Source organism: Phocoena phocoena, chromosome 16 (genome assembly GCF_963924675.1).
Source record: "Phocoena phocoena chromosome 16, mPhoPho1.1, whole genome shotgun sequence".
Classification (NCBI taxonomy): domain Eukaryota; kingdom Metazoa; phylum Chordata; class Mammalia; order Artiodactyla; family Phocoenidae; genus Phocoena; species Phocoena phocoena.
In genome coordinates, this window is record NC_089234.1 from 60,434,471 (window position 1) to 60,444,816 (window position 10,346).

The 10,346-nt window shown below is 40.3% G+C and overlaps 1 protein-coding gene across 1 annotated transcript; it reads right to left on the minus strand.

Moving 5' to 3' along the window:
* Window positions 1–250: 250 nt before the first annotated feature.
* On the minus strand, window positions 251–6,884 carry ANAPC16 (anaphase promoting complex subunit 16). Its single transcript, XM_065893922.1, has 3 exons — window positions 6,746–6,884; window positions 1,096–1,170; window positions 251–366 (listed from the first exon to the last, which is right to left on the minus strand). Exons 1-3 carry the CDS (start codon window positions 6,882–6,884, stop codon window positions 251–253), a joined length of 330 nt encoding a protein of 109 aa, XP_065749994.1.
* Window positions 6,885–10,346: the final 3,462 nt, after the last annotated feature.

The window sequence follows — 10,346 nt, forward strand, 5'->3', positions numbered from 1 at the left end:
GGTTCTGTGATGCCAGTTGCCTAAATCTGATTCTCAATACTTTTTTAAACAAATAAACAAAAAATTTCCTTGTAAGATCACACATTTAAGTATTTGTTGCTTGTGGACAGATACAGAGAAACCAAGTATGGATGTGAATTAACAATTCAGTGATGGAGCTGTGAATCTCTGGATGGCTATGTAAGCTGTAAGAAAATTTCCTCACTGCACCTGCATTTGCTGTGCCCCAGAGGTGACTGTCCAGGCAAGGTCAACTTGAAGAGGGTGTGAACCCCAGCAGCTGCTCGATGGGTTTAAATCGCCACTCATCTGCCTCCAGCTCTTCTACCAGACCAGCTAGTTTTTCCATCCGAGCAACTTGCTGATCTGTAAAGAATCAAGGAGATGATATATCAACCACCAACATGATGGCTGATTTAAAAATAATTTCTAAAAGGATTTCCCCCTCAAGATTCTAGTAATGGGGTCTTACCCTATGTTGGTCAGAAGACTTAATCTTAAAAAAAAAAGGAAAAAAAAGTAGTACTTATCCTCCATTCCATTTGTGTACTAAATTTGTGATTTGTATACTAAAAACCTAGGGTTACAGGCAATTGCAGCTTCCCCCCCGCAACATTATGCTCTCTATGGAGAAATGGTCTGGTCTGGTGGGTGAACAGAGTTCCCTGATGCATAAATGAAGACCTGGTGAGGGATGATGGAATAGAAAAGGTGCTACCAGGATCTTAAGAGTCCAGTTAGACCAAGAGGTATTACTTACATAAATACCCAAAGATGCAGATAATGATGGTAACCAATGGAGGACAACAGTAAAAGAAGGTTTCAGAAAGGAGAGGAAAAAGCAATACAAGCGGAGTAGGAAGCATTAACTCCCCTAGAAAACTAACCCCTTTGACTTCAACTTTAAGCCTCAATGTGGACATTATGTCTGGATTAAGACCGTAGAATGTTCTTGTCTGCAGGTAATTTGGAAAGTCCACTTAAATAGCCTTGCTGAGTTTTTGTTACAGAGCACTCTGACCTTTCTAAGTCCCCCTCTCCCACCCCCCAATAAATTTATTCTCATAGTTAAGTATACAACACTCATGTGCTTACCATGTTTCACCTGTTTAAGCGTAGATGCCACTTGATAGCTGAAAACGGATTCACAGAGGAATCTCTCAGAGCCATCTACAAAGAGAAGAGGAAAAGTTTTAATCTGCTCTAATCCATTTTAATCTAATGGTGCCTGATAAACCTAGTAAACATGTCCATTCTTTTCCCTGCTTTTACAATCGGGGTCTAGCTTTTAGTGTTTACAAAGAGGGCTTCTGTTTCACTTAGAATTAACACTGTTGAAAAGCTACTTCTTCTATACCTAGAATATTAAAATAGTCCCTCCACTTGTTAAAAGAGTTTAAAAATAGTGTTAAAAAAACAAAAACAAGAAACCCCAGTTTGATGTCCTGGTCAACATTTCCCCCATCCTAACCTGACAATTTCTTAATGTTCTCCTATTGTGTATGTCAAGCAAACACTGACAGCTGACACATTTGACCATGTGGCTCCCGTGCTTTCAAAATACAAAGGTACACCAAAACTCTTAATCATTTTCATTCTAAAAAGTAAAGCTGAGGAAAAATAGCTATTGTTGATATTTTATATTTCAAATTACATCACTATGGCCACCACAAAACACTGCTGGGAAGCTTCATTCTGTAAACGCCAACTGTAACCTTGATTTTCCAGCTGAATCAAAACACTGCAATTTGCATGGCCGTAAGGGTATGGTACAACTTCAGAACCTAGCATTGTACTGGTGCCAAGAACTGGCTACAAGAAGGTAGCTAACTCAGTCACCCCAGTACTTGAAAGATGACTGTGAAACATAAGCTAGTTCATGCTTTTCCTTGTCAGGCAAGGGCTGATACAGCAAAACATACCCCCAAAGGCAAAGAACTCATGTAGGAAAATGTGACTTTTAAAGGGGTAGCTGAAACCATTCGGTGAAGACATCTTATTGCAAAAATCCTAAAACAAATGGAGGGAGGGGACACAGCTGTCTTTTTTTAGGCGGTAGTTCATGCCAGCACTACTGGGCGTCATGCACTCACTCATCAATCATGGGTTGGTGCGTCAGCCAGGTATTAAGTGACAAGGAGATAGGACTAACACATCCTAGCTTCATGCTGAGTTTCACACAAGGCAGACCTTATTTCAGAAGCTCATGGTAAAAAAAAATAAGAAAAACTATAGATACTGTATCCAAATAGCTTGAATATACAACCAAGAGGGCTTCTAATATTATCTTCAAAACGGATGCAAAAATAATATATATAATTATTTCCATACATATGTATGGAAATATATTATGCATTGATATATACATATTGAATAATATTTCAAAATATAGTTTCTTTCATATAGTGATGTAGACTTTGGGGAGAGTGCTATTCCTTAAACCCAACCTCTTTTCTAAATACTGTGCTACATGGGATATGATCCTATTCCCTCCTCCCACCCCCATTCCTCTGGCTGAATGTAAGTCATTTGTGAGCATATCATCTAAATTGAGCAAAAAATTTTTTATTTTCAATTAACTAAATATTATACTGGATGTCCAGTTTAAAGATCTAGGTAAGCTAATGATATTACTGAGTTTTTTAGATAAGGGCAATGGCCAGAAAATAACTTATGAATCTCACTGTGGGAAGAGGGACTGTGTGAACATTTGACACTAATGATGCAACTTATTATGCCTCTTTTGTGTAAATATGCCAGCATTCATACCCTTGCTTAAAGGATCAAATTATCATTTGTTTTATTTTAGGAAGAGCAAAGCATAGAGAATTAGAGCTCACTTCTCAGGTGGTTTGATCCTGAACTTTAGGATCTCACACAAGGCAGCGGGGATTCTGGCTGTTAGGACCAGGCCAAGATTTGTTTGGAAGCTCTTGCAAGTGCTACCTCCCACTTACATTTAATCACAGGTGTTATTAGGATAAATGCTTAAATTATAACATTTGCATATTTCCCTTGGTAATGAACTTCAAAGCAAAAGGATGTAAGCTAATCTTTCAAAAAGGCACCTGCATATCACTTTTCCACTCTATATGTCTGCGGAACACACTTTTGCTGATTTGCAGCTCTGTGTTAACCACAAAGTCTACTGCTTCTTAGCCACATCCTATTAGATGTGATATCTGTACCAATCTAAAGCCTGGAATTTCTCCAGAGGAGTCAGCCTGGCGCAATCTGTCTTCCATTTAGAAATTGTAATCAAACCCTTTGTAACACACCAAGTAGCAATACATCAGCTTTCCTTTTAAGGGACAAGTAAAGGTTATAAATGGTGAAAAGTTCAGTAAATTGTCCATATCTAACACCATTGCCAACTCCAATAAATAGGACGCTAACAAATTCATTTAAAAGAATATTACCTCACAGCAGGAAAATAGACAATGGCAGATAATTTATGCTTCAGTGGCCTACAATGTTACTAAAATTCAGCCACTTTTGGGCTGGAAGGCAGTCTCTAATTTGCTTACTAATAACTGGGTGAGGACAATCCTAGCCAAGGGCAGGGGAATGCTGAAAAGTCCTGTACAGTATACTGCTTATGTGAGATGTCTGTTATCAGAGAGCAGGTACACAAAAAAGTTAATTCACAAGGTTATTTGGGTTTATTATCCTAGACTTAGGAGGGCGCAAGATCAGATTAACCTGTTAAGATTATAGACAGCATTCAACCTTGATTCCTAATTGCTTTTGTTCCTTACTCTGAAGAGGCAACTATTCCTTCTCTATTTTCATACAGGCATATCTCAGAGATATTGTGGGCTCGGTTCCAGACAACTGCAATAAAGCAAGTCACACTAGTTTTTTGGTTTCCCCTTGCATAGAAAAGTTATGTTTATACCATACTGTAGTCTATTAAGTGTGCAACAGCATTATGTCTAAAAAAACAATGTACGTACCTTAATTAAAAAATACTTTATTGCTAAAAAATGCTAACCATCATTGAGCCTTCAGTGAATTGTAATCTTTCTGCTGATGGGGGGTTTGAAATATTGTGAGAATTACCAAAATGTGACACAGAGACATGAAGTAAGCGCTGTTGAAAAAATGGCGCCAACAGACTTGTTCAAAGCAAGGTTGCCACAAATCTTCAATTTGTAAAAAAAAAACAACAACACAGTTTCTGCGAAGCCCAACAAAACACGCTTTGCCTGTATTCGATTAAACTACCGTAAGAAAAATGGTCAGGTTCGTGTGTGTTAGATTACTTGCATAATAGTATCACCTATAAACATGGTAGATGATGCTTCCAAACTAGCATCCTTATTAACTCACATTTAAGGGTACTCTTTTCAATTTAACATTCTTCATTTGACCAGGATAGTTCAAGGACTACCATCTCTAAGTTTTCATAGTCTGTCCTTAAATGTAAGCAGCTTTAAAATGTAGGGGAAACTTTAAACCCGAGGAAGAGAATCAAAACTGTGCACTGTGAATTTAAACTTAAATTCATTCTACAATAGAAAGGCAACACAGTCCCCCATGAAGCATAATGGGATGGAATAGAAGTGGATAGAACTATAACTTGTTAGAATGTCAACATTTAGAGTAATTTTAGAAGCCTTTCTTCTTTAGTGTTTCCAAGTAATCTGGTATACACTGACCAAGAATGCTGATAGCTTTGAGACCAAGGAGGTACCTCCTGTATTAAATTCCTCCTGTAGCTAGAATTTAAATGACTTCAATCTTAGGGTCCATTGTTAAACGATGATTCCTCTTCTGCTGCTACAAAACTCATTAAGCAATTTAAGTTCCTCCAACTTCTGGTTTGTTTTGTGGGAAGCGTCCTTAATACCAGGTCTCTGCTGCATATAACTGAAGTCATAATTTATTTTTAGCGCCAAATATGGTAAACAAGGCAACAAATATTCGCTACCTCCAGACTCAGTGATGCTAGCTTGAGTATTCAGTTAACAAAAATGAAGAAAACAAAAGGGCAAAGACAGAAGTACACACACCTCAGATGTATCACTAACTGACTGTCTACTAACCATGACTTGAACCAATTCTAAAAAGCCTTATGGTTCCAGTCTTCCCAAGTTTTCCTGTCACAAATGATTCTTCTGTTTGTCCTGGCTTAATCCAAACCTCTGCTTTTTATTATACCTGATATAAATGAATAAAGATTACCCCAAAAAGCCGACTCTTAACTACAGTTTGTACCTTTCTCAGACATTTCCAGATTTTTAAATATACTTACTGAAATTTGCAATATTTAAAGCAAAAAAGATCAATATATAATTAAGCACAGATGTGCTAGAATCAAGTAGATTTTGAATCCTTGATAGGTTCTTTGCTAATTTTTTTCAAAAGGTATGATGAATAGTTTAACAGTTAAGGACCATTTTCATGAGAATCCCTGGATGTTGGTCAAAATGGAGATTCCTGTGCTGTAACCTACACTGATTTGGAATCTCTAAGGTGAGCCAGAAAGGTACACTTTATTTATTATTATTATTATTATTTTTTAAAGTAGTTATTTATTCAGTATTTTATTTATTTATTTTTGACCATGCTGGGTCTTCGTTTCTGTGCGAGGGCTTTCTCTAGTTGTGGCAAGTGGGGGCCACTCTTTTTTTTTTTGTGGTACGCGGGCCTCTCACTGTTGTGTCCTCTCCCGTTGCGTGAGCACAGGCTCCAGACACGCAGGCCCAGCGGCCATGGCTCACGGGCCCAGCCGCTCCGCGGCATGTGGGATCTTCCAGGACCTGGGCACGAATCCGTGTCCCCTGCATTGGCAGGCGGACTCTCAACCACTGCGCCAACAGGGAAGCCTGCGGGGGCCACTCACTGTCTAGGCCTCTCTTGTTGCGGAGCACAGGCTCCAGACGCGCATGCTCAGAAGTTGTGGCTCACGGGCCTAGCTGGTCCACGGCATGTGGGATCTTCCCAGACCAGGGCTCGAACCCGTGTCCCCTGCATTGGCAGGCAGATTCTCAACCACTGTGCCACCAGGGAAGCCCAAGAAAGGTTTACTTTAAATAAGCTCTTCTGGTGATTTTTATGCTCCCTATTAAGAATTTATTGGTCCAGATCCTAAAATGACATGAATCTGATAAATTCTAGGAACCAATGCTGTTTCATGCTTACAGCCTGTGCCCCGATCTTGGCCAGCCAGTTTGCAAATGTGTGCTGAATAAGATGGGGGATGATTTGATGCAAATCCAGCTCCAGTGCTAGCAAAACCACACAGCACTGCCCTGCAATGGGCCTGGGCCAGGGCCAGGAGAGTCATCTTCACATACAAGAGTAGTAAATTGGTTTTTATTTCCTCTCAGGATCTCTTAATCTATCTGTCGATGAATTATATTAGAAAAAAATATATCAAACCTACCAAACATAGGGAAGCAGACTGGTGCCAAGATAAAGCAAACTGGAGTAGGAGGTCAACAGAATTCCTGGTTCCAGTGCTGACTTTGTCCTTTCACATGGTCAAATTACTTTATCTTTTCTGGGTCTAAATAACTAGATGACCTCCTTGATTTCCAAAGTCTTTTTCAGCTCCAAAATTCTGATTCTAGAGAAAGATTTATGTTTTAAAGATATTATTTTGAAACGGGGACAAGAAATGAAATGTGGAGCTGAAATCAGGGCAAACTTATCTCTAATCCACTTAATAGCTTCTTTACAATTAATATTCATAGCAGGTCTGAATCCAATTATTCAGCAAAAAGCAGCATGAGATCACCTTCTAACATCTCTCCAGCTCCTTTGGGGTAGGTGAAAAGGGCTTTCCGTGGTGGGGCAAGGTCTGAGACACTGAAACCAGATCCAGTGACAGAACTTCCACTGACCCCACCGGCTGAGGAGGATGAAGAGGCAGCCATCTCCTCTCTAGTAGAATTCTCACTTCACTACAGAGAAAGAAAAACATCAATTGGCAAGTTTATGGAAGTGAGATTAACATTTCATTCTAGCTGCCATAAAAGCCAGCATACAGTTTAGTCAAGAATTTGCTCCAATTTTTTCTACCCTCTGTACTCCATGATCTTTTACTGATGCCTCAGGCCAAAATGTCACTCAGGATTTTAAGTGAAAATATGTTTATTCTTAGTTTTTCTACTCGAAACACTACTTCCTACCATTAGCAAACTGTTTATGTCACTTGGGATTCACTGTGGGTGATTTATGGGTTATGAAGTGGTGATACGGCAGTGCCAAGGTAGCAATTTAACTGAGGAAATGAATTATATGAGGATAAAACAACCATGCCTCATAGGATAGTTTGTCTTGGACACATCCTGACCCAACCACACCAAGAAATTCACTTATAAAATTTTCCAAATAAAATTCCAGAATAACAGTGTGTTCTGTTCCCAAGGAAGGGGAATTGGTTAGGAAATACATATTGGCCCTTTCATTTAAAAAAAACCCAAAAAACAAAAAAAACCCACAACTTTTTCATTCAAATGTAATACCCAAATTGATCACTTGGTGGCGGCCCAAAACTGGAACAAAATATTAATAGTTCAGGAATGATCTTAGAATTCAAGGCCTATTAGGAATTAAGAGGAATGGTGAGTGTTTAATATTATGTCACATCAAAAAGTCAAAATGTAAATGAGAAAAATCTGTACCGAATACACAGCTCCTTAAAAAAGTTCAAAACAGAAGCTTAGGGGCTTCCCTGGTGGCGCAGTGGTTCAGAGTCCACCTGCCGATGCAGGGGACACGGGTTCATGCCCCGGTCTGGGAAGATCCCACATGCCGCGGAGCGGCTGGGCCCGTGAGCCATGGCCGCTGAGCCTGCGCATCCGGAGCCTGTGCTCCGCAACGGGAGAGGCCACAACAGTGAGAGGCCCGCGTAATGCAAAAAAAAAAAAAAAAAAAACAGAAGCTTATACTACACATTTACAAAAGATTCTAAAAAGTTTATGTTTTCTAAAAAGAATACTGTAGTCTTCCTGCAAACTCAGAACTACTATCATTCAATACAAAAAACAGGGCTTCCCTGGTGGCACAGTGGTTAAGAATCCACCTTCCAATGCAGGGGACATGTGTTTGAGCCCTGGTCCTGGAAGATACCACATGCCATGGAGTAAGTAAGCCCATGTGCCACAACTACTGAGCCTGCGCTCTAGAGCCCTTGAGCCACAGCTACTGAGCCCACGTGCCTAGAGTCCATGCTCCGCAACAAGAGAAGCCACCGTGGTGAGAAGCCCACTCAACGCGACTAGAGAAAGCCTGCGTGCAGCAACGAAGACCCAGCACAGCCAAAAATAAAATAAATAAATTTATTTTAAAAAAAGGTACAGGAATTAGAAGATTAAAAAAAAAAATACACAAAACAGCCAGGGTTGAAAAGTGGAGTGCAGAATTAGCACTAACTTTAACATAAATAAGCAGTTTTCCGCTGAGGTGGAAAGATACACCTAAGTAATTTCTAGCTTTAAAGATTTAGGTTAAATTTTGCATGCTACCAGCGGGTGGTAACAGGAGTTAAAGTGAAACCGACAATAAACACTAGTTTGTAACTTCTCTATGAAGGCAGGCATTCTGATCACCAGAACCAAACATTATGCTTGGCCTATACTAAGCAGCTGCTGATTTAAATAAATGTTTGCTAAATGAGTTAAACATTTCACAGGAATCACAAGATTCCTTAAAGGTCATCTAATCCGATTCCCCCATTTTACAGATGACAAAACAAAACTGAGGTGTAGGGACTTTAAGCTTATTTGCCGTGCCATTTTTTAAAATTTTTTTTAATTTTTATTTTTTGGTTGTGTTGGGTCTTCATTTCTGTGCAAGGGCTTTCTCTAGTTGCGGCGAGCGGGGACCACTCTTCATTGCGGTGCGCGGGCCTCTCACTGTCGCGGCCTCTCTTGTTGCGGAGCACAGGCTCCAGACGCGCAGGCTCAGTAGTTGTGGCGCACGGGTCCAATTGTTCCACAGAATGTGGGGTCTTCCCAGACCAGGGCTCGAACCTGTGTCCCCTGCATTGGCAGGTGGATTCTCAACCACTGCGCCACCAGGGAAGCCCTGCCGTGCCATTTTTTAAGCAATGGCTTTATTGGCACGTCATGTGCTATGTGAGAGGTAAAATAGCATACTGGTTAAGGGCTCAGACTCTGAAGCCTCTTGGCCTAGGTTCATGTCCTGGTTTTTTTACTTAACTTGCTGTATGACTTTGGACAAATCACTTAGCCTCTCTGCTTCTCAGTTGCGTCTCTAAAATGGGGATAACGATAGTACCTACACCAGAGGTGTCAGGAAGGTTAATATAACTAAAGCATTTGGAACAGTTATAGGGACAGTAAATACTTAATATTAGCTACCCAAAATCACTGATGGATATTTACTCCTGAATCTTTTTTTTCCTCTGCAGATTCCAGTTTTTCATACTTATGTTTCAACACACTTACTCATGGGAAAAGTCCTAATTCTTTCTATTTGACATAGAGTGTCAATGTCAAATGAATCCTAGAGGAGAAAGGGCCTGCTCAGGAAGAGGGAAAATGCACTCCACACTTTGACTTTAAGGTTCAAGATCTTAGGAAGAACCCCTTTCTTAGGAAAAGGGGAAAGAGTTGTCTTTCTACCCTCAAAGCCTAGCACAGAACCTGGATCAATGTTTCCTGAATGAATGATGAACAAATAACAGAACACAGAGCTAGCAGCTCAGCAAAGGTTATGCAGGGGATAGAGAAGCTTGGTGTCATGAGGGTTGGTCCATTACCGTTTTCTTTTTCTTCCTTATTCTGCGGATCTATTTACACAACTGTTTCTCCCATTAGGCTGCCAAGCCTAAGGTAGGTGCTCAGTAAAATTTTTTTGAATGTTTAAATACTGATGATGAAGTATTTGACCCTATTGAGGAAGTCAGAACTATTGGCAGTAGAGATTCTTATAGGAGAGCAATGCTATTTGGGGAGACACAGCATGGTTGTGTTCACAGTGATAAGATGAACAACACATTTACTTCATGTATGATAGGGATGACCTCGTATTCATAAACTACTTTCCTTCCTAGCAGATACAAGCTTATGTTCTTAAAAAGAATCCTTCCTTTTGAAAATGTCTCCGTATCAAAAAGACGCTGAAGGAAGTACCCTGGTACAATGGCAAATTATTACAAGCAATCATTAAACTCCATCATCAAGAAGTCATACCAAAGAGCTGGATTACCATTCAAAAAGATGCTGCAGCTAAAAACAGGTCGGGTGGAAAGAAAGGGGCAGAAGAGCGGAGGGGTCAGAATGCCAGCGGTTCATCCCCCGACCCCGGTCCCCAGGGGGCGACATCGGCGCCGCCCCACTGCGCAGGCGCCAACCTTCGGTCCGCATGCG